We start from the raw sequence: 20,406 nt of genomic DNA, 5'->3' as shown, positions 1-20,406 counted from the left end.
ACGGAAGAAAATGGGCTAAGGATGCAGCCAGTTTACAGAAAAGGAAGCGCAAATGGCTCCAGAACACGTAAGAATATTCTCTACCTGTGAAATGAACCACAAAGCAAGCCATGTTTTCATCTATCACATCGGTAAAGATTAAAAGTTTGATAACTCACTGTGTTAGTGAGGATGTGGGAAACGGGGGCTCTCTTACGTTGCGGGTGGGAACATATATTAGTACGGCCTCTGTGAAGACCACTTTGTCCATTTTGATCAAAACTGGCACACTCACACCCTTTAGCCGAGTAATTCGGCTTTTAGGGGCTTGCCTCACACATGTCTTCGAACAGTGTGAATACTTACTTTTCATTTTATAGTCTTTCGTAGACTTTAAATGTGGGGCCACGTACCTTTGTTAGCTGTTCAAAATCGATTACAAAAGTGAATGGCGAGGGTTATGCTTTCCCCGTAGGGAGAGGGGCTGACAGGATACTCTCAGGCATCGTTGAACGGGAAACGAAGAAGCGGAGAAGGTCTCCACCCTGCGTGTATCTCAACATTTCTTTTGAGTCCTGAGCAGCTTCGGTGGTCCCGTGGTGTGGTGGAAAGTATACAGGATTTCAAGCCTGAACGTACTCCTAGCAAACCGATTCCCGGCAGGAATCCCCAGTTTCTTAGTCTGTAAAATGGGGAGAAGAACAGTGCCTTCCGGGGGTTCCATGAGATGACGCATGTGAAAAGCCAACCTTCCGGAGGTGCTCTGCCAGGCTGCCCCCTCAGTTATCCCTGGGAACCCCCTCGGGGGCAGACCCCGGCCCCCTCTCCCCTCTCCCCTCTCCCCCGCCTCCCCAGCAGGAGCAGCTTAGCAAAGCAGCTGGGGGTGGGGTGGGGTGGAAAATGTCAACATCAGATTAGCCCCATGGGAAATAGCACACTTGTCCAACCACAAACACCCCCACGTTTCCCTCCAGGGTACTTGTACCCCTCCCCAGCCCTCTTGGCCCAGGTATCTTTGGGGGGCGGGGACAACATGGTCGGGGCTCTGGGCCTCATAGCTGCCCCACTCTGATGGATCCAGAAGCCCTCAGAGAAGGTTTTGGCTTTACTGGGGTGGCGTGGACAGAGTAACGGCCTCTGATTAGCGGCTGCCAGAGAATGGATCCTACGGGCTATGGGGAGCCGCGGAATGTTCTTGAGCCAAACAGGGCTTGTTCCGAATCAGCCTGTAAGAAGTATGGTTGGCAGGGGGGATGGCAACGGATCGGGGGAAGAATAGATGCCCCGCTGATGTCCAATCCAACATCCCCATCGTTATCTTGATCTTTATAATAATTCTGCAAGAAAGGCAGACTACTGTTACACCCGTTTTACAGATGGGCAGACTAAGAGAGGTGGTGAGGCTGGCCTCACAGCTTGCTAGGGGCAAAGATGGGGAGTGAACCTGGGTGTGCCCCCTTCCAGGGTCTGCGGACTTCCCCTGCACCTGATGCCCCTGTCATTGAGGGGACAGCTTTTTTTAGATCACAGGTGCATCTGCTTTATGCCTTTGACTAAGAAGTGGTATTGTTACCCGTCCCCGTGCTGCTCTTACTAATGTCATGACTGTGACTGGCCTTTTTCTTCCCCAGTTGGGTTTTGGCTGGAGTCGCTGGGGCTGCTGCCTGTGGCCCCGGGCCTGGCCCAGGCTGGAGGAGCCCCGAAGGGGCAGGAGGCCCCCACTCCGACTCCTAGGAGGGGCTGAGATCTGGCGGGCAATGGCAGTGCCCTGCAGCCAGCGCCTTTGTGTGGCTCGCTGCTCTGTCCCCAAGGCCTAGCGCAGAGCTTCGCAGATGGTGGGCACGCAATACGGGCTTGTTGAATGGATAAATGAGTGACGCGGTCGCCTGGCAGATTCACGCAGCTGCTCTGTTCCCTAGAGGGGGACCTCCAGCAGGCCTGGATTCCCTTGACCTTCAGGCCGGTGTGGGTGCAGCCACAGGGTCTGAACAGGTGCCTTTTATTGGGGCAGCCTCATGAGCAGAGCGCCGGACTTTCGGCTTCTGGGCAGATTCTGTGGGAGGTGGTGTGGCCTTCGGGACAAGCAGGGGTCCTCAGTGGTCTCCTCACTTGTCCAGTGTTTTTAATTGTTGAAGAATACACACACACACACACACATAAATGCATATATATGTGTATATATCACTCCACATATATGTATGTATACATGTACACGCAGGGCTGTGTTGGGGGTGGTGAGGTTCAGTAGCTGACCTGGGCAGGTGGCTAGCGGCCGCTGGGGGGGGCGGTGAGCAGAGCAGGGGCGGTGGCCCCTGGGGCAACAGCAGAGTCCAGTGGGGTTGCCTCATCGCCGCCCGGCTTGCCCACCTGTCCGGGGCCGTGCCCAGTGCTGGCAGGGAGAAGCCTCGGCCGCAGTTGGCCTTTTCAGCCCGCAGCCGGCTGGGGACCGAGCTTTCAGCAGTCGCTTGAGATTTATTGGCGGCCCTTAAAGGGCTGCAGTCAGGAGGCTTGGGCCCGCCGACCGGGGCCCCCCGGCTCTTTAGTCAGTGCCAAGGAATCTGAGGCCACGCAGTCAGGCTGGAGGGTGTCCAGGCGCCGGGTACAGCTGCTCCGAGTAGATGACCTGCCTGGCCCCGGGGCCTGGCCAAGGGGCGCCAGGCCTCAGACAGCGTGGCGTGGGACGCCTCCTTGGTGTTACAGACGGGGAGTCGGGGTGGATTGAGAGATGACCATTCTAGGTCCCACGGCGAGTCTGTTCTCCAGTTAAGACGGGAAGCCAGGCCGGTGCAGGCCGTAGAGCGAAGTGTTTACTTGCTGAAATGGCCTTGTTTCTGCCGGTCCTTGTTTGTCCCCCCCCCCCCCCCCCCCCCCGCAAAACGTTCACCCCGTGAGAGCAGGGACCATGTCTGTCTCGTCCCCTGCTGCGTTCCGGAGCACCTAACACAAGCCTCTTGTTGAATGGATATTCACGGATATCAAATGAAAAAGACCTGGGTAGGGTTTCTGTTTCTCATGTCACAAGGTGTCCAGAGGAAGAGGGCTCCGGGCCGGTGCAGAGGCTTTGTGATGCGCTCAGGACTCCGGGCTCTGTCTCTCTCCGCCAGTATTCTTAGGGTATGGCTCTTGTCTTCATGCTTCCAAAATAGCTGCTTCTCCCCCATGCGTTGTGCCTGCATTCCTGGCGGCGATAGGGCAGTTCGGACAAAGGGTAGAAGGGCAGGCATTTGTGGAACCTGTCCCTTTCTGATCAGGGTAACCATAGATTTCCCAGAAGTCCCTTAATAGTACATTGGCCAGAACCCGAAATAGTAGTTCTCTGCCTTTCTTTTTCTTTAAGCCTCTTCCAGGGCCTGTCGCTGTTGTTGTTTGGTTGTTGTTGTTTTTATTTGGTTACGTAAAAATCCCCTATCTGGGGGAAATGTCCCAGTGAGATCATTCTTAACTGTGGTCTCAATGGCAGGTGTGCACGTTAGCACCAACTTTTTAGGGACCTGGATCTAGGAGGTTCTTTCCAAGGGTGTGGTTAACAGCTGCGTGGAGGGAGGTGCTGGTATTCAGCTGGAGGGCACTGGCGTGGCCCTTCATACTGTTTACATCCGGTGACTTTTCTGACTGTGGTGCCATCACCTTGGGGCCCGCAGCCCAGCAGAGCCCACGCCAGCAGTGACAGAGCAGTACAGGGTGTGATTATGCCCCTGGGTACAGTCAGTGACCTTTGGTCTCCTTGGCTGAGAGTAGCCTCCTCGACCCCGTGTTGGCCAGACCACCTCAGGGGCTCCGCCTGTCCACGGGACGACCGCCTGGTCACGGGCTTGTGTGTGGTCCTTGCCAGGGTGACCCTCTGAGGTCGAGGTCTGGCTCCCTTCTGCAGGGCAGGGGTGTGTGTGGGGGGGTACCCCGAGGCGGCGTACCCCGAGGCGGCGTGTGCAGGCCCCGGGCCCCTGGCCAGCAGGCGGGTTTGGGCGGAAAGAGAGGGGAAAGAGTACTGCGTGTTTTCTCACATTTTCCAGGCCACCGGCCTTGGCCCTGCAGGTCCCAGCTCCAAATCTCAAAGGTGGGAGTGAGGTGGTGAGGGCAGCCAGGGGGGCATTTTAGGCTGGTGGTAGGGTAGGAAGCTTGTCCCTTGGCCCTGGGTGAGCTGCAGAGGGCACGCGGGAGCCCCCTGGGGAAGAGAGCCCCGGAACTACCCTGGGCCGCGCCACTCACGTGCCTCCTAAGCAGCTGTCCCCAGGCAGGGGGACACATTCTGGTTCGGCCGCTGACCAGCTGCGTGCACCAGCCACTGCCCCTTCCGGGCCTGCCAGGGGCCGATCAATTGACACCTCTTTGCCACCTTCCTCTCCAGGCTGGGGCTGGGGGACGCTCAGCTGAGTTACACGCTGGGAAAGGGCTTAGCCAATGACAGGAAGAATCCTGGCAACAATCCTATCAAAGTAGCTCCGGCTGTTGAGTCGTGACTAGGAGCCAGGCCCTCCTGAACCCTGCGGGTTAACTGAGAGGGCAAGACTCCCCAGCTCTTTGTTTGAATAAGAAACCTGGAGGAGTCGTGGCGGGTTTTATTTTTACCGCCAGGCCTGTGGGTGAAGAGGGAAGTCCCAGTGATGTTCTGGCCCAACAAAGAAAGCTCACAAGCTACTCTGCCTTTGAGGAAACCGAGAAGTCTGTTGAAATATATACTAAAAGAACGTCAGGCGGGACAAGCAGCTGGAGGTACGGATGCTTTGGGGACGCAAGGCGACCAGTGAGGAGATGGGAGTCCCCGAAGATCCCGTGTCAGAAGTGACACTCAGGAGGTCGGCGTCATGGCAGGTGCATCCCCGCCGGGCTGCTGCTATGGAAATCTGCAACACCTTCTTCTCCTTCTCTGGGCTTTGGAAGGTCACAAGTTTGCAAGGTTTCCACCAGTTTACGGTGAGGTTAGGAAGAAGCCTGGAGAAGCCCAAACCTTGTCGTTTGTCATGGAAAAGGGCCGAAGAGGCGTAAGGGGCACATGCCGGGTTGCCGCCCGCCTGGGCATTTCCTTAGGTCGTTTGCACAAACAGCAAGATGGACGTTATCGTTATAAGATATGTGGCAAAAGGAAATCGAGGCTCAGGGAAGCCCGTGACTTGCCCAAGGTCCACAGCGAGGAGGCCAAGGGCTGCACGTGTGAGGATGGGGACTGTGGCTTCCGTGGAGTGTTGGAGGGGCCCAGGGCCCAGTGTGGACTCTGCCGAGGGGCAGCATGTCTTTCCTGTCGCTGCTGTAACAAATCACAGCGTAAACAACACAAAGTTATTCCCTTACCATTCTGGAGGACAGAAGTCCGACATGGCTCTCATCGGGCTAAAATCAGAAGAAGGTGTCAGTGGTCAGCAGGGTGCATTCCCTTTGGACAGGGAAAGTCTGTGCCCCTTTCCAGCTTCTAGAAGCAGCCTGTGTTCCTTCGCTGTCGTCTCCTTTCTCCATCTTCGGAGTAAGCACTTCCGCATCCTCCAATCTCTACCTGAAAAATGTTTATTTATTTATTTTGAGTGAGAGTGAGAGAGAGAGAGAGAGAGCGCAGGGGGAGGGGGCAGAGAGGGAGGGAGAGAGAATCCCCAGCGGGCTCTGCGCTGTGGGGCTCCAACTCGTGAACCGTGAAGTCATGAACAGAGAGGAAATCAAGAGTCTGACGCTTAACCGACTGAGCCACCCAGGCGTCCCTTGCGCTTACATTTTTGATGGTGAGCACGAGACACTTTGATGATTCTGTTTTGCTTACCTGGGGCCTCTCACCTGGATATTCCAAGACAACCTTCCCAGCTCGGGTCTTAGTCACCCCTGCAAAGTCCCTTTAACCGTGGGATTAAATCTCTAAATCCAGGGATTGAGCTATGGGTGTCTTTAGTCTGCTTACCTCAGTGGCCTTGGCCGAGAGGTCTGATATTTGGCAGAAAAAGCATCCCTCTCTCAGGAGGTTTGGAGGGGATGGAAATAAAGAGGAATGGGCTTCCGCCCCGTGGGGGAGTGACTGAGTCTCCTCCTCCCACCGGGGGCCCGGCAGGTGGTGGGGGCAGCAAGGAGCTCACGATCAATCAGAACTCCATCGCTTCGGGAAGGGAGGTGGTGCCCCGGACCCAGGAGCAGACGGACCAGAATTCGAGTCCCAACCTTGCCTCTTCTCAGCAGCCCTTCGGGTGGGGGCGGGGGTGGGGAGCAGGCATGTCCCAGAAGGGAGGAAGCAGACAGACGTGTTTGCACGTGATCTCATTTCGTCTTCTCCAAGGTGGAGCCTCTGCCCTCTGGTTCGCGGACGCGGAAACAACAACTGAGAGAGAGATCAAACGCCTTGTCTGAGATCACACAGCTACCGTGAGATTTCCCGCGGCCCAGAATTCCCAAACCAGGGATGCCCACCCCGCTCCGTGGCTGTTTGCCACATCTGCCTGCCTCCTGGCCAGCGGCGGGCTTGATGGTTTTCTGTAAGCCGACCCACCGCTTTTTTATTTAAAGGCATCTGTTTTAAAAAGAGGCTTTCTATTACTCTCATAAATGGAAAGTCACAAAATTCATGGGCTAGTTATGTGTATTTTTATAATGCACATTAAAAGGAATTTATCACCGTAAAAATGAAAAGTGTTCATCTGCGTACCGTGCGAAATGGTCTCACACACCGGCGGTGGGTTCTGGCACTCTCTCTGGGAACGGGCTCTACACCTGCTTTAGTTTCATCAAATCATGATGTTATTAATGGCTATCATTTGCTAGGGCATTAAATTTTCAAGTGGTTTCCCAGCACAATGAAATCCAGGCTCCCCAGCGCGGCCTCGGGGCCCTTCTGGCCCTTGCTTTCTTTATCTCCTGCCACTCTGGTCCTGCCGCTCTTGGGCAAAGCAGGACTTTTCTCTCTGTGTTGTCTCTGTGGCCGGCAGGTGCCGGGAATTGAACCCGGGAGCCTCGGAGCCCACGCACGGAACCAAGTACCCTGCACCACCCTTCCGTGACGTCTGGTCCAGCAAGGCCGGTGACACCAGCTAAACAAGCTTGAAAATAAAGTAGGGGAGGGACTGGCTGGGCCACCCAGGAACCCCAAGCCTGCAGAGCCCCCTTTGGTCTGACAGGCAAACAGAGAAAGGTTTGATCAAGTCTACTGGCCAAGTTTTGTGAGTCCAACGGAGCAACTCTTGCCCGGGGGTAGGAGCAGAGAGACCTTTTATAACCTCTCCCGGGGCGGAAACGATGAGCAGCCGTGGTGGCTAATCCGAACTCCAGGACCTCATGCGAGGGTGGGGCTTCATGGCAGGTGCCCAGGAGTTCTCCAGGGGAACTATGCATTGCAAGTGAGCTCGGCATCAGCACAGAGCAGAATGCCGGCAGGGATTTCCCAAGTGCCTCGTGTGCCCTTCCTTTACTGCAATAGGGATCACTTGTCACCTGAGAAGGGAGTAGAGACGCTAGCTTGCCGGCGAAGCTTGCTAATAGTCACGCTTTATTAATTCCAACTCTTCCTAAGAGTGAGGGGGAGAAAAATCCCTGACGGCATGTGAGCCTCGGGGTCCCTGTGGCCCACGGAGAGAGGCTTGACTGAGGGCTTCTCAGACTGCCACGAGGCATAAAGGAGCCAGCTGTGGGGAGAGCCCAGCCCAGGGCCAGACGTGTGACTGAGGGCTTTGCTCAGTAATCATTCTCCTGTCCTGGTTCAGACAGAGCTCAGGAAGGACACGTTCTGAGGCTGGACGTAGAGTGAAGAGAACACCAGCTCCAAGGGGCCACCTCTCGGAGCAGTCGGCTCCCCTTCATCCCAGTTCCTCCGTGGGCTGGCCGTGTGACCTTGGACAAGTCGCTCCCCCTCTCTGGGCCCCCGTTTCTTCATCTGTAAACTAGGGCTGGTAATGCGACCTCCCTCAAAGGACAGAGGTGAGCATGAGAGCAAGTAATCCAGGAGCACGCTATGCGGTAGCTACGTTTGCAGCCAGGCCGACCTGGGTTTGAATCGTGCCACCAGCACTGACTGCTGTGCGATTTGGGGTGGTTGCCTTGACCTCTCTGGCCCTGTGTTCCTCCGTCTACAAAATGGTAACACTGCCTTCCACGAGCGATGGGGAGCGTCCAGTAAGCGGGGCGTGAGTCTGCTCTGACCCCAGCTCTACCGAACGGTACGTATGGAGTTGCAAGGACCTGCCCTCCCCAGGGAGGTCCCCCCACCCCCAGCCCCCCGGGGCTGGCAAAGGGCCAGCTGTGGTGCTGGAGGCAGCCTGTAGCCCTTCCCAGCCGCCCCGCCCCAGTGGTGACGACCCGGCCCCTGCCTGTCTGAGGGGCAGGAAGGAAGTGAAGAGGGTAGCTGGCGGCTTCCTCTTTTCTGCCCTGCTCCAGGCGCTGGGCTCTCTCCCTCAGTGCCTAGGAGCAGGGGACGGCAGCACCATGGCCCCCCGCACGGCTGCCGTCCGCCAGACCTGCTGCTGCTTCAATGTCCGCATCGCCACCACCGCCCTGGCCATCTACCATGTGGTGAGTGTGCTGGTGGGCGCGGGGAGGCTGTGTGTGTGTGTGTGTGTGTGTGCGCGCAAGAGAGAGGGCCCCAATCTACTGACCCCCTCGGGCGGGAGGACCGCTGCCCACCACCTCTCCGCGGGAGCCCGGCCAGATCCCTTCCCTACTCTGGGCCTCAGTTTCCCCTTTTTCAACCCGGGAAGGGGGGGGGGCCTGCAGCAGCTGGCAGAGTGGAGCAGTGGTGGGAGGAGGGTCTTCATGCTGAGCGAATGGAACTCACGTTGCCTCTGGGGCTCAGTTTCTGCCTCTGTAAAATGGGACCAAAGAACAGCCGCCAGGTTCGAAGGGAGCGGCAGCCGGCAAAGTGCGTCGGGAGCCAGGAATCTCGGGAGAAATGTGGGCTGGGGCTGTTGCCAGGGGATGAGGTCAGGCCCCAGGCACAGCCTGACTCTTCCTGTGGGGGGTCCTGGGCCGCTGGGGGGATGAAGGGGGGACCCTCTCCTTTGTGCTCCGGGCGGGGAGGGAGGGGGCTGAATCCTCTTGGTTTACAACCCACCAAACCACCCAAGAAGATCTGAGATCTGGTGCTACGGGGTGGGGTGGCTTGCCTGGCCCTGAGGGGGAGCAGCCCAGCAGTTCCCCTTTGGAAGCTGGTGTGCAAACCCCCCCCACCCCCCGGCGTGGAGCCTTTGTCTTTTCGCTCGGAGCGACTGTGGGCAAGCCACAGCCCCTTGGGGCCAGCGGCTCCCCGCTCTGTCTCGGTGGGTGAAGCTTGGGGTCTCTGTTCACTCCTGCCCGGACCCCGTCTACCCCCCGCACGACTCTGAGCCACACCCGGCTCCCCCAGACCCAGGCGCCTTCCTCCTTAGGGTGACTCAGGGCCTGTGGTTAACAGTTCTCTCATGAGCCTAGAAGGGCTTCCTCAAAATTAGCCTAAATCCGGCATTCTGTTGTGGTGGGCTGCTGGAAACTGCTGAAGTCTGGCTGCATCTGTTTCCTGTCTTGGGCAGGACAGGCAGGGCTGCGGGGCTCCCCAGCGGATCAGTGCACAGCTAGCTTCGGGGTCCGCTCCTGGGTGCAAATTCTCGCCTTCCCCGCTTCCAAGCTGTGCCGCTGGGGACCGCTTACTTAACCTCTCTGGGCCCCGGTTTCCTCATTGAAAACAGTAATACCTCTCTGGCTGTGAGGATCGGGTGCCTGGCGCACAGCAGTGTTTGTGAGCAGTGCCTCTGACGCAGTGTGCTGCCGGGCACTTGGAGTGATGCCGGTTTGGGGCGCTTCTCAGAGGTTGCCTTGCCTAGCTCCCGCCGGCGTGACAGTGATCCTGGGAGAAGCCAATGGCGCCTTGGTTGTCCCCACGTGAAATCCTTAGGGCCTCTCCAAGCTCGGACTGGGCAGTGTTCTCCGAAGGACGGTGATTGGCCCCCGCGGCGTCCCTGTGGGGGACAAGGCCCCTGGGTCCGTACCCCAGCTCTGCCCCTGACTGGTTGTGTGACCTCGGACAAGTTTCTCTCTCGGGCCTCCGTGTCCCCTTTAGAAAATGAGGGGTGGGGATGTGGACTGGCGCAGAGGTTTCAGACTCCAGCCTCTTGAAGGGCCGGGCAGGTCGCCTAAGTGAGCGCAGTGGGGCGGACGGACCCGCGGTGACCTCGGGGCCCTGTTCTGGGTCTACCCCGGTGGCCGGTCCCTCCTTCCTCTGATTGTTGCCACACAGGAATGCGGGCCCCAGCAGCCGCTCTTCTGACATTCAGAGAAGCAGGAAACACGGCCTTTTAGACCCCATGTTGTGGCATTCCCATGTTGGCGACTGGCTCGAGGTGAAAAAGAAATCCCTGTGTGGGCGGGACCGCGTCCACATGCAGGCTGCTTGGGCCTGGCCTCTGTCCTGAAGGCCCCAGGCTTCGCGACTCTCGAGAGTTCTTCTTGACCACGCTGCGTGAGGTCCTCACCAGGACGTGGTGAAGTGACATCAGTGCCTGCCCGCAGAGCTGGAGAAAGTGTGGGCCAGTGACCAGGGAAGCCTCCTTGGAGGCGGTGCCATTAGGGGAGGCGTAGCGTATGGGGGGTGGTGAGGCACAGGTGTGCAAAGTGCACAGGCTGAGGGGTGGTGGCTTGTGTAGGGGACACTTACACAGCCCAGGCTGGAGGCTTTGGCTTGGGGTGCAGGTGGTGGTAGGGGCTCCGAGTGACAAGCTGAGGACTCTGGGAGTTCGGGGTAGGTGCTGTTGATATTTGGGGCTGGAGAATTCTTTGTCGTACGTTGTGGGACGTTTCGCGGCATCCTTGGCCTCTATCCGCAAGGTGCCGGTAGCCTCCCCCCACCTGCCCAGTTGTGACAACCCAAAATCCCTCCAGGCGTTGCCAAATGTCTCCCGGGTGCTAAGTCACTCCCAGTGTCTGTAATGTGGACCATGGGGAGCCATGGGATGTTCTAGAACATAAGGCATGAGAACAGAGGAGAAGCCAGGAAGCTGTACCGGGCAGTGCTGTCTGGGGTCCTTGGTTGGTTCCAGTGGGGGGATCGTCCTCTGCTCCTTCCCAGAAAGGGCAGGGGGGCTGGGGGCTTTCTTGTGACTGAGCAGTTGGGGGGACAGGTATACTGGCCTGGCCTCTAACATCTGGATGGAAAAAGGGAAGCTATTGCCCAGATGTGTTGATTGCCCAGATTGTCATCATCTGGAGCCAGTCATGGGTGACAACATTAAGAGCTATTCATAGACTCGGCCTCTCTGGGGAGGCTTAAATTAGGTCTTTAGCCCCGGCTTGTCTGCAACCCAAAGCCTGTCTTAAATCAATGGTAAGAGGAAAGGATCCCCGGAAGGCCCTTTTGCTCAGAAATCTCTCCCTCCCTGACTTCTCCCCTCCAAGGCACCTGGAATCCCATCAGGAACGCATTGCCCGGACGAAAAAGCTTACACCCGCTGTGGTTTCAAAACCTTGTAGCACCAGGCCGGGGAGGGAGGGAGGCCGGGGCTGGCTGTCTCTGGGCTGCCAGGGTTGTGAAAGCTCTAATTGTTTCTACACTCCCGTATTCTCCGTGTTCGGTACAATGCACACGTATGACTTTTTAAAGTAAATTTAATTTTAGAACAGTTTTGGATTCACAGAAATGTCACAGACATAGTACAGAGTTCCGTACCCCCTGCACCTGTTTTCCCCTAGTGTTAGCACCTTATGTGATGGCTCATCTGTCACAGTTGATGGGTCGCCTTCGACGCACTAACGTCCACACTCTATTCAGATTTTCTCAGCTTTTCCCTAACATCTTTTTTTTTTTTTTTCCCTGTCTCAGGATCCCATCCAGGATACCGTGTCACATTTAGTCCTTATGTCCCTTAGGTTCCTCTTGGCTGGGACGGTTTCTCAGATGTTCCCTGTTTTTGGTGACCTTGACAGTTTTGAGGCGTGCTGGGCATACGTTTTGTCAAATATGCATCAAATGGGACTTGTCTGAGGGTTTTCTCTTGGTGAGGCTTGGGTCAGGTGTTTTTGGGAGGAAGACGACAGGGGTAAGGGGCCATCGTCAGCACATCATATCAAAGGTATGGACTCCTGATGTGTCTTAGCACTGCTGACGGTGACCTTGGTCACCTGGCGGCAGTCGTGATCGTCAGGTTTCTCCCCACTGCCCCCACTCCTCCCCCCTGCCCCACCTTCCTTACTCTCCTTTGGGGAAGAAAGTCACTTAAAGAATGGGAAGTTATTTCTTGAGGGCGTTTGGAATTTCTCATGGGAGATTCGTCTGTTTTCCTCATGTGTTAATAACACAAAACGGTTTACTTATTTATAGCAGTGGAAACTCACGGATATTTATTTTGTACTTTGGGTTATCATCCAATGCTGCTTTATTTATTTGGTTGCTCAAGTATATTGCTTTTTAAATTGGCAAAACAAACAAAGTAAAGCCATCTCTACCATTTGAAGGAGTCTGTCCTTAATGAAGATACGTTCTCCAACATGCCTTCTTTTTATGCGCCGAGCTCCAGACCAGGGTCTGGACCTCTAGGGGCTCCAGGCCCAAGGACAACTGTGACAATGGCTTTGCTGGATGACGGGGCTGACTGTTCTGGGGGGCACAGATGAGGGGCCTTATCCCAGTCCCGGAACAGACGGGGGAGGGGAGATTCAGGAGCGGCTTCTTGGAGGAGGCTGGCGTGCTAGGGATGAGCAGGCCCGAGCTTGGGGGTGCTGGGGAGAAGAGTGCAGGCCAGGTCGAGAGGGCAGCTTGAGCAAAGCCTTGGGGGTGGGAGAGACCATGTGATGTCTGGAACACAGGGAAGCTCGTGAAGCTGGGGTTTAGGGAGGGATGGCTGTGAGGTGTGGTGGGAGGAGGCTGGGCCGAGTTCCTCTTTTCTTGCAGGCTTCATAGCCAAAAGGAGGGATCTCTGCTTGGTCCAGTCCTCTCCTTTTATAGATGAGAAAAGCAGAGGTCCAGGAAGGTTCCTGGTTTGTTCCAGGTCACAGGGAGGGAGCCAGTCTCCTCACCCAGTCTTCTCTTCTTACCCATTTCTTCTTTATGGTCCAGCTCACGGGAAGCTTCCCCCTCCAGGAAGCCCTCCTGATTTGTCTTTCTCAGACCCCCCCAGGGGCTCTCCTTTCTGCTCCGTTTTGGGATTGAAAATCACACAGCCGTCTCCTAACTTACGAGGTGACCTGGCGCAGGCAGGCACTTTGCTGTCCGGGGCCTCAGTTTCCTCATCTCCTAAATGGGGTCAGTAGCCCCGGCCTCAAGGGCGACTGCTTTGGGGCATTGAGCTGATGCGGCCCCATTTGAGGGAGGGGCTGCCGGCTGGTGCCCAGAGTGGGCTGGGGGAGCAGACCGCATCTTTGAAAGCTCATCTGTCTGGGGCCTAAAAATAGGCCCCAACTGCCAGGTGGGGAAAGTCCCTGATGAAAGTCTGTTAGAACCTCTTCCTTCACGCCTGGTGCCCCCATGTGGGGCAGAAAGGTCTTGGTCTGTGCCCTGCAACTCTGTGCCCTTCCTGGAGGTGTGAAGAGGCCGGTGGGGGTGGGACGGGGGTGGCCCAGGGGCCCCGTTGGAACTGAGCTATGTTCCTCATCTCGGGGATGTGCACCCCACCTTCTAACTTATAAAATGCTGGAGGCCCACACAGCTACTCGAGGGGGCCGTCAGACCCACCGGACCCATGGGGGTGCTGCACGCAGGGCGCCCCCTGGGGGGCAAAGTTAAGCGTTTCCTGTGTCACCAGACCTGGAGGGCTGGGCGATGGAACTTTTTTACCCCGTGAGGGGGGCGAAGACAGGCCAGACCCCAGGCTGGGCTTTGTCCTCTTCCTCACTTCTTGGTTCTCAGGCCCCAGGGAAGGGCAGGAACGGGCTTCTGGGCATGGGGTGTGGGTGGTGGTCCCAGTCTTCAGGAATCACCTGGATTGGAAGGACCCACTGCTGTCAGAGGGCCGCAGCTAAGGGAGGCACCAGCTGGGAGGAGGGCGTCCACCCCACTCGGACTGGTCCCCATGACTGGAAGGCCGGGTCTGGGTGGGGTGACGTCTTCTCAGTCACCCAGGAAGTGAGGCTTCTATTTTGAGGTCCTGGGACCAGAGCCTCGCTCCGTGCTCACTGCAAGGCCTGTGCTGGTCTCCTGTGAGGAAGGGGCCCACAGAACGCCCAATGAGGCCGAAGGCTGAGCGAGAGGCTGCATAGGCGAAGGTTCTGGCTCCCTGCCCTGCCAGTCCTCAGCCCTGCTACGACCCAGACCATCCCTCCCCTCCCCCAGCCTCAGTTTCCTCCCCTGTCATATGGGGGCCGGTGGCCCAGAAGTGTGGGGTCATTCTGGGACTCACAGGAAACCAGGTGGAGACATGTTTAGCCCCTGATGAGTGCCCCACAAATGGCAGCTAACTCTGGAGCCCCCGTTGGGCAGGAGAGAAAACAGGCTTGGAGGGGCCAGTCGACTTTGCAGCCTGTGGCAGATGAAGGACGAGAGCCCGGGGGTCCTGCTCACGGCCCAGACTGTGGTGGTGGTGGGGGGGCACGCTTCTTGGTAGTGACAGGGGAGGGATCAACTGTAAGATCTGGGGAGGGGGGGCTCGTTCGTAGAAACTCAGAGCCCACATGTAAAGACACAGTCTCGATTTTCCCTGCAAAATGGGGAGAAAATGAGAAAAACAGAACTTGCCTCACAAGGCTGAAGTGAGGATAAGGGGCAGGTCTGGAAGGGCCGAGGGCCGAGGGCAGACGGCAGAGGGCAAAGGGAAGGTCTTGCTGGGCTGTTACATGCGGAGGGCAGGGGGTCCCTGAGGATAGAACGCTGGTCCTCCCAGACAGCCCCGGGCCGGAGCAAGATGCTCCCCATGGAGCGCTCCCATCTTGGCGATCCTTGTGCTACAGTGTGATAAACCGAGGCACGCGCCGTCCGAATCATGTTCTGTGAGCTCCCCGCCTTTGGACGAGCTGTCCTTTCTGCCTGGAGTGGCCTTTCTCCGGCTTCTGCCAGTCCCAAAGTCACGGCCCCTGGAAAATCACCTGTTCCCTCATGTCTCCGACACCCCCCCCCCCCACCAGCCCAGCCACACGGCAGCTACCGTTTCCTGGGGGCTTACTGGGGGCCTGGCACAGATGACCCCCAAGTTACAATCCCCCAGAGAACTTCTTACAGTTTCTTGAATGGGGCTCACCCACTTTGGTCTTGTCCTTCCCTCTGCCTGGAACACCCTTCCCACTGCCCTTTGGGAGAAAATGTCTTTAAGACGTACTGCTTCTCAGAAGCCTTCCTGGAGCCCCCAGTCCTGGACCCCGAGCCCCCAATAGTCATCCCCATCCCAGGGCGGCTCCTCACCCCCAGCTCCTGGGCCCCGTGGCTCCTGTCTTCTGGGCTGGGGGCCCGGAAGCCTGATTTATCTTTGTAATCCCCAGGGCATGACACACAGTAGGTACCAGCTAATCACTCTTTGATTTTACTTTTGCCAACCTTTTATTGGTGCATAACTTACATAACTATCACAAGTGCGCATCTTGAACTTGTACGAGGTGAACACACCCGTGTCACCTCCACCCACATTACAAAATAGGACAAGGCCAGCACCTAGAGGCCCCTGGTGACATCTCCTCGTCACCACCCTTGCCCCACTGGCTTCTTCCCACATATGTTCTAGAACTAACTAGGGATGAGATTTCACAGCAGGTGCCTTTTTGTGTCTGGTTTCTTTGCCTCAACACTGGGTTTGTGATCTTCCTCTGTGTTGCTGTGTGTGGCCAGCAGCCCCGCCGTGTAATATTTCACTGAACGGATACATCCCCAGGTATTTGCCTGTCCTCCTGCGGGAGGGTCGTTTCTAGTTTGGGGCTATTACAAATAGGGTGGCCGTGGCCATGGGGACTGGTGGTTTGGTGTCCACACACAGGCACTTCTGCTGGTCAGCGAACAGTGGAGGGGGCAGGGGTGGCAGGGAGGACAGCAGAGTGGCAGCCTCGGGGCGGGGAAGCTGGCTCTGGGGCACAGGAGGGCAGCTGAGCCCTGGCTCCGGGGGCCCCGGCAGATGATCTCTGGGCCGGCTGGGGAGGTGACTGGGACGGTAGTGCTGTGGGGGAACGGCCCCCGCCCAGTGGCCCCGATAAGCCTCGGCAGGAAGTATGGGGTGGCAGAGGAGGGGGTGGGGGAGGAGAGCTTCCTCTTGACGCTGATACATCTGGCTGTCTTCTCCCTTCCTCCTCCCAGATACGCAGGGAGGGGAGGCGGGCAGGGGAAACAGAGTGGGCAGGTGAGTTTCAGTGATGGTGCGACGATGATGAAAGTGATGATGATGGTCCAAGCGTGCAGGAGCCCTTGGGTCCCTAGGCCACCAGAGCCAGAGGACACAGGGTCTGGCAGGAGCAGCCCTGAAAAGGGAGAAGGGGCGGGAAGGGGTGTGCACTTGGGACTCATTTCCCATTTTGCAAGCTGCGCTATGTGTTGAGGGAGGGTCGAGGACCAGCCCGGGCCTGACTCCTTGTGCAAACTCAGCCAAGCCGCATCCAGGCCCCTGCTCTCCTCGGACGTAGGTGGGGCGGGGGGAGGGGACAGTCTGACCTCGCGGATTTGTGAAGCGTCGATAAAGTGAAAGGCCGGGAAAGTGTCCTGCTCCAGCTGGCACGTAGTAGGTGCTCACCGAGGGGCGGGTCTCTGTAAGTGACGCCCCCCCACCCCCCGGAATCCCAGAGGCTGGGACCCTGCCTGCCTGCTTCTGAGGGGGTGCGTCCCGAGCCCCGGGAGGTCAGGCCCACCTTCCTGGTCAGGGAAGTGGTGTCTGAGCCCCAGAGTCGGGGAATGTCACAGGTCACCACCACCCTCCCCGTGACTGCCATCAGCACAACCGAATTGAGATGTCACCACGTCATCAACATCAGCAACGATGTCTGTGACTACTTCCCAGCAGGCCCGCTGGAGTTGCCTCTGTCACCCCCACCCTCGCCACAGCCGTGGTCACACACGTCATCGTAACTGTCTCCGCCACGCCAAACCCAGCCACGTGACAGCCGGTCCTCACCCCCCAGCAAGGTCGCCAGGGTCACCGCCACTCTGGCCACGGCCATATTCCGTAGCGACCCCGTTCCTCTCGCGCCCACCCCCCGGTTTTGCCGCTCACCCTACGAGCCCTGCTGCCTCTATTTCAGCTCTAGCTGTCGGTTGCTTCTCAGAATCACTAGGAAAACAGAAAATCTCCCAGCTTCCTGGCCTGCTCAGCTTAGGGAGGTTGTGTTTATTGAGAAAGAAGGGACAGGGTAGGGCTGGGCACGGGGACCGAGCCCAGGGAGGAGCAGAGGGAAGGGGTGAGAGGGGGGAATGGAGAGCAGGGGTGGCGGCGGGGCGGGGGGGCTGAGCATGGTCAGGACTAATGTGGTCTTGCAGCCTGAGCCCTGGCTCGGTGTCTGGAATGAGGCTCATCCCGGCTCTGCGACAGGCTTGCTGTGTGGACTTGGGCTGGTCATTGTGTCTCTCTGGGTCTCACTTGCCCACTGGTAACATCCCCTCCTTCAGGGAGAGGCATTCCCGCCCACGAATTTCCCTGGATCTGCACTGCCAGCCTCTGGGCCTCTGCACTGTGATGCTCCCTCTTCCTGGAATGCTTTGTTCTCTTCTCTGTTGGGAAACTCCTACTTAACCCTCAAAACCCTACTCCAACTTTTCCCATTTGTGAAACCCTCCGTGAGGCTTCCAGACAGTGGCGATCACTCCCTCATCAGGGACCCTCAGCCCTCTGCAGGCCCTTTGTCGTGACTCTGAACACACTGGTCACCCATGGTTTCCCCCGGGGACTGTGACACCGGCGGGCCAGGCCAGGGTGAGTGGCTTACCTAGACAGGGCCTGGGGCCATTGTGTGCTCAGAGAGCATTTCCTGGATGAACAAACAGAGGGAGTGAATGAGCGCCTACACAGGTTAACGAACACGGCCCAACCGTGTTGGTTTATGGAGCACTTGCTGGGACGCCTGGCCCCGTGCTGGGATGTCATTTGACTTGACCGCAACCCTGTGGGGCAGGTCTGGTTGATATCCCCAGGAGGCAGGCTCAGAGAGGTCAGTGGCTTGCTCGAGGGCACAGAGCTCGGGTTGGACCCAGGACCACCTGACCTAGGCACCCTAGCTCTTCCCTGAGTGATCTCACCGCCGAAGAGAAAAGTCAGTGAGAAAGGCGCCGCCCTGGGGGAGCAGGTGAGCGAGTGGGCTTGTGGGAGGAGAGGAGCCCTGTCCTGTCCCTGGGGGTCGTGGGCCAGGGCCCAGACAGACCCTCAAAGCTCCAGGAGAAGGCAGCTCTCTGTCCAGGTGGGTAGCAGCAGGGGTGTGGCGGGGGCGAGGGGGGAGGTGACGGCCGGGGGCCTGGGACCTTGGGGCTCCTGAGGTCTCCGGGCCTCTCCCAGCATACACTGTAGGAACACCAGTTACTTTCCGGGAACTGCCAAGGCTCCTGGGTAGGGGCTTGGGTGGAGCAATGAGGGCCTGTGGATGAACAGAGCACAGCTTCAGGGGGCCACCCTGGGTGGCCTCGGTGTCACATGCCATAGTTTGCAAGGAGTTCGATCATCCCAGTGGTGCAAATGGGGGTGACCCTCCTCAATGACCAGAGGGGGTAAACTGAAGGCAGGGAGGAGTCCGGAACTGGGCAGGGTTACACAGCAGTGAGGCAGTAGGGGAAGCCTCTGGTGCCCCACCCGCCGGCTCTGGAGTCGGAGGTGTCCAGAGCTTCCGGGGGAAGGGTGGGCAGAAGGTTGGTAAGACCAGGGGCTGGGCCCACTCGGCCCTGGGTGGAGCCCTGGACCCTGGGAGCCCAGGTAACAGGGTTCAGATCCCTGGCGGCCATGTGAGTTCTCTTCTCCGAGCCTCCATTTTCTCATCTGTAAAATGGGGAAAATGTGGCTTCTGTTGCAGGGTTTTGGGAGACTGCGATGGAGGCCTGTGTGTGCAGGTCTGGGCACACAGTAGGTGCTCAATAAGTGTCAGTTCCTCTCCCTCCCATCTCCTAGGGAGTGGAGGCTCCTGTCTTTCTCCTGGACTGGGGCTGTTGTCTTCTGCCGAAGGCTAGGGGCCGGCAGAGCGTCTGAGTCAGATTCTGAGTTTGCCGGGCTCTGAGCTGGTTCCTGCCTTCTCTGGGTCTCAGGGCTCTCACTTGGGGGACAGAATTACCTCCCTCGCCTTATAGGGCTGCTGAGAAGGTGGAATGGAGGGAAGGCTGAGCCCTTAAGAAGGTGATTCTTACGCAAGGAAGACCACTTCCGGCACCTGCTGACCTCGCAGGAACTGTGGGGAGAGAGGGGGTTGGGGCCCCTCTGACTCTGCCCCCGGCGCAGGCATGGGAGTGGTGAAGCGGGCCAGGCTTCAGGCAGAGGCGGGAGGTTGGGAGGTGCTGGAAGGACAGTGGAAGAAGGAATCCAATCTCGGGCCCGTTGGCCTGGGTTTGAATCCTGGCCCTACAGATTACCAGCTGGAGGCCACAGACAAGTCACTGGACCTCTCTGAGCCTCGCTTTCCTTATCTGTGAAGTGGGGGTGGGAGTATTCAGAATAGTCCCTTTGCTGGGTTTGGGAGGATCGTCGGGAAGGTGTGGGTGGCACGGATGGCATGCGGTCAGGGTACACAAAGGTCCCTGCCCTTCTCCCCCTTCTTTTTGGGGTCATTGGATAGGGTGGAGGTGGGGAGGGAGGGGGTGACTGTGATGCTAATGGCAGGATGGGAGGCAAGATGGTGGGGCCGTGAGAGATGTTTAGGACCAGAATTGAGGGTTGGGGATGGCTGTGGGTTAGCATTGGTCTCCAAAGTGCGGTGATACCCGAGGTGACCGCTGGGACCTCAGGAGGACAGTATTAGAATTTCCAAACTTTTCCACTATATCCTTTATTAACTTCTGGATGTGTGTGTGTGTGTGTGTGTGTGTGTGTGTGTGTTTTACGATGTTCGTGGTAACCAGAACAGTGGCGCGTGCATTCGGTTTTGAAATGAAGAAATAGGGGCGCCTGGGTGGCTCAGTCGGTTAAGCGTCCGACTTCGGCTCAGGTCACGATCTCGCGGTCCATGAGTTCGAGCCCCGTGTCGGGCTCTGGGCTGATGGCTCAGAGCCTGGAGCCTGCTTCCGATTCTGTGTCTCCCCCTCTCTCTGTCCCTCCCCCGTTCATGCTCTGTCTCTCTCTCTGTCTCAAAAATAAATAAATGTTTAAAAAAAAATTGAAATGAAGAAATACAGAGGAGTGTGTTCAAAGGGTTTTACTGACACAGGTGCATGGTCAAAATATCTGCACCCCCTGGGGTACTGGCTAGCAGGGGTGCTGAGGTGTTTTGGGGAGTGGGGTGTGCGCAAAGGAATCAGGAGAGCACTGGGAGACTTGGACTCCAGTCTCCACTCTGTCCCCAACTTGCTGTATGTCCTTGGGCAAGCCACCTAACGTCTCTGAGCTTCCAAAACAAGCAGAGGGGAGCTTATAAAATGAGTGGGCAGAGGCTCTTTCGAGCAACGGGAGGTTGGGATTGTCTGGTTCTGAGCTTCGT

The 20,406-nt window shown here is 57.6% G+C and overlaps 1 protein-coding gene across 5 annotated transcripts in view; it reads left to right on the top strand.

Moving 5' to 3' along the window:
* The window catches only part of LAPTM5 (lysosomal protein transmembrane 5), a 33,254-nt gene that overhangs the window by 524 nt on the left and 12,324 nt on the right, over positions 1 to 20,406 (top strand). The window contains exons 2-3 of one of the 5 annotated variants that reach the window (XM_030323813.1): positions 661 to 663; positions 8,342 to 8,448. In XM_030323813.1, coding sequence (XP_030179673.1) covers positions 8,362 to 8,448 — 87 coding nt within the window. In that variant the 5' untranslated portion in view covers positions 661 to 663; positions 8,342 to 8,361. Of the gene's footprint in view, positions 1 to 660; positions 664 to 4,430; positions 4,433 to 8,334; positions 8,449 to 20,406 lie in introns of all 5 variants that reach the window. The other 4 variants (XM_030323815.1, XM_030323811.1, XM_030323812.1 and 1 more) reach the window with 4 other exon arrangements.

Source organism: Lynx canadensis, chromosome C1 (assembly GCF_007474595.2).
Source record: "Lynx canadensis isolate LIC74 chromosome C1, mLynCan4.pri.v2, whole genome shotgun sequence".
NCBI lineage: Eukaryota > Metazoa > Chordata > Mammalia > Carnivora > Felidae > Lynx > Lynx canadensis.
Note: the sequence above shows the minus strand (reverse complement) of the source record. Positions and strands in the feature narration are given on the sequence as shown.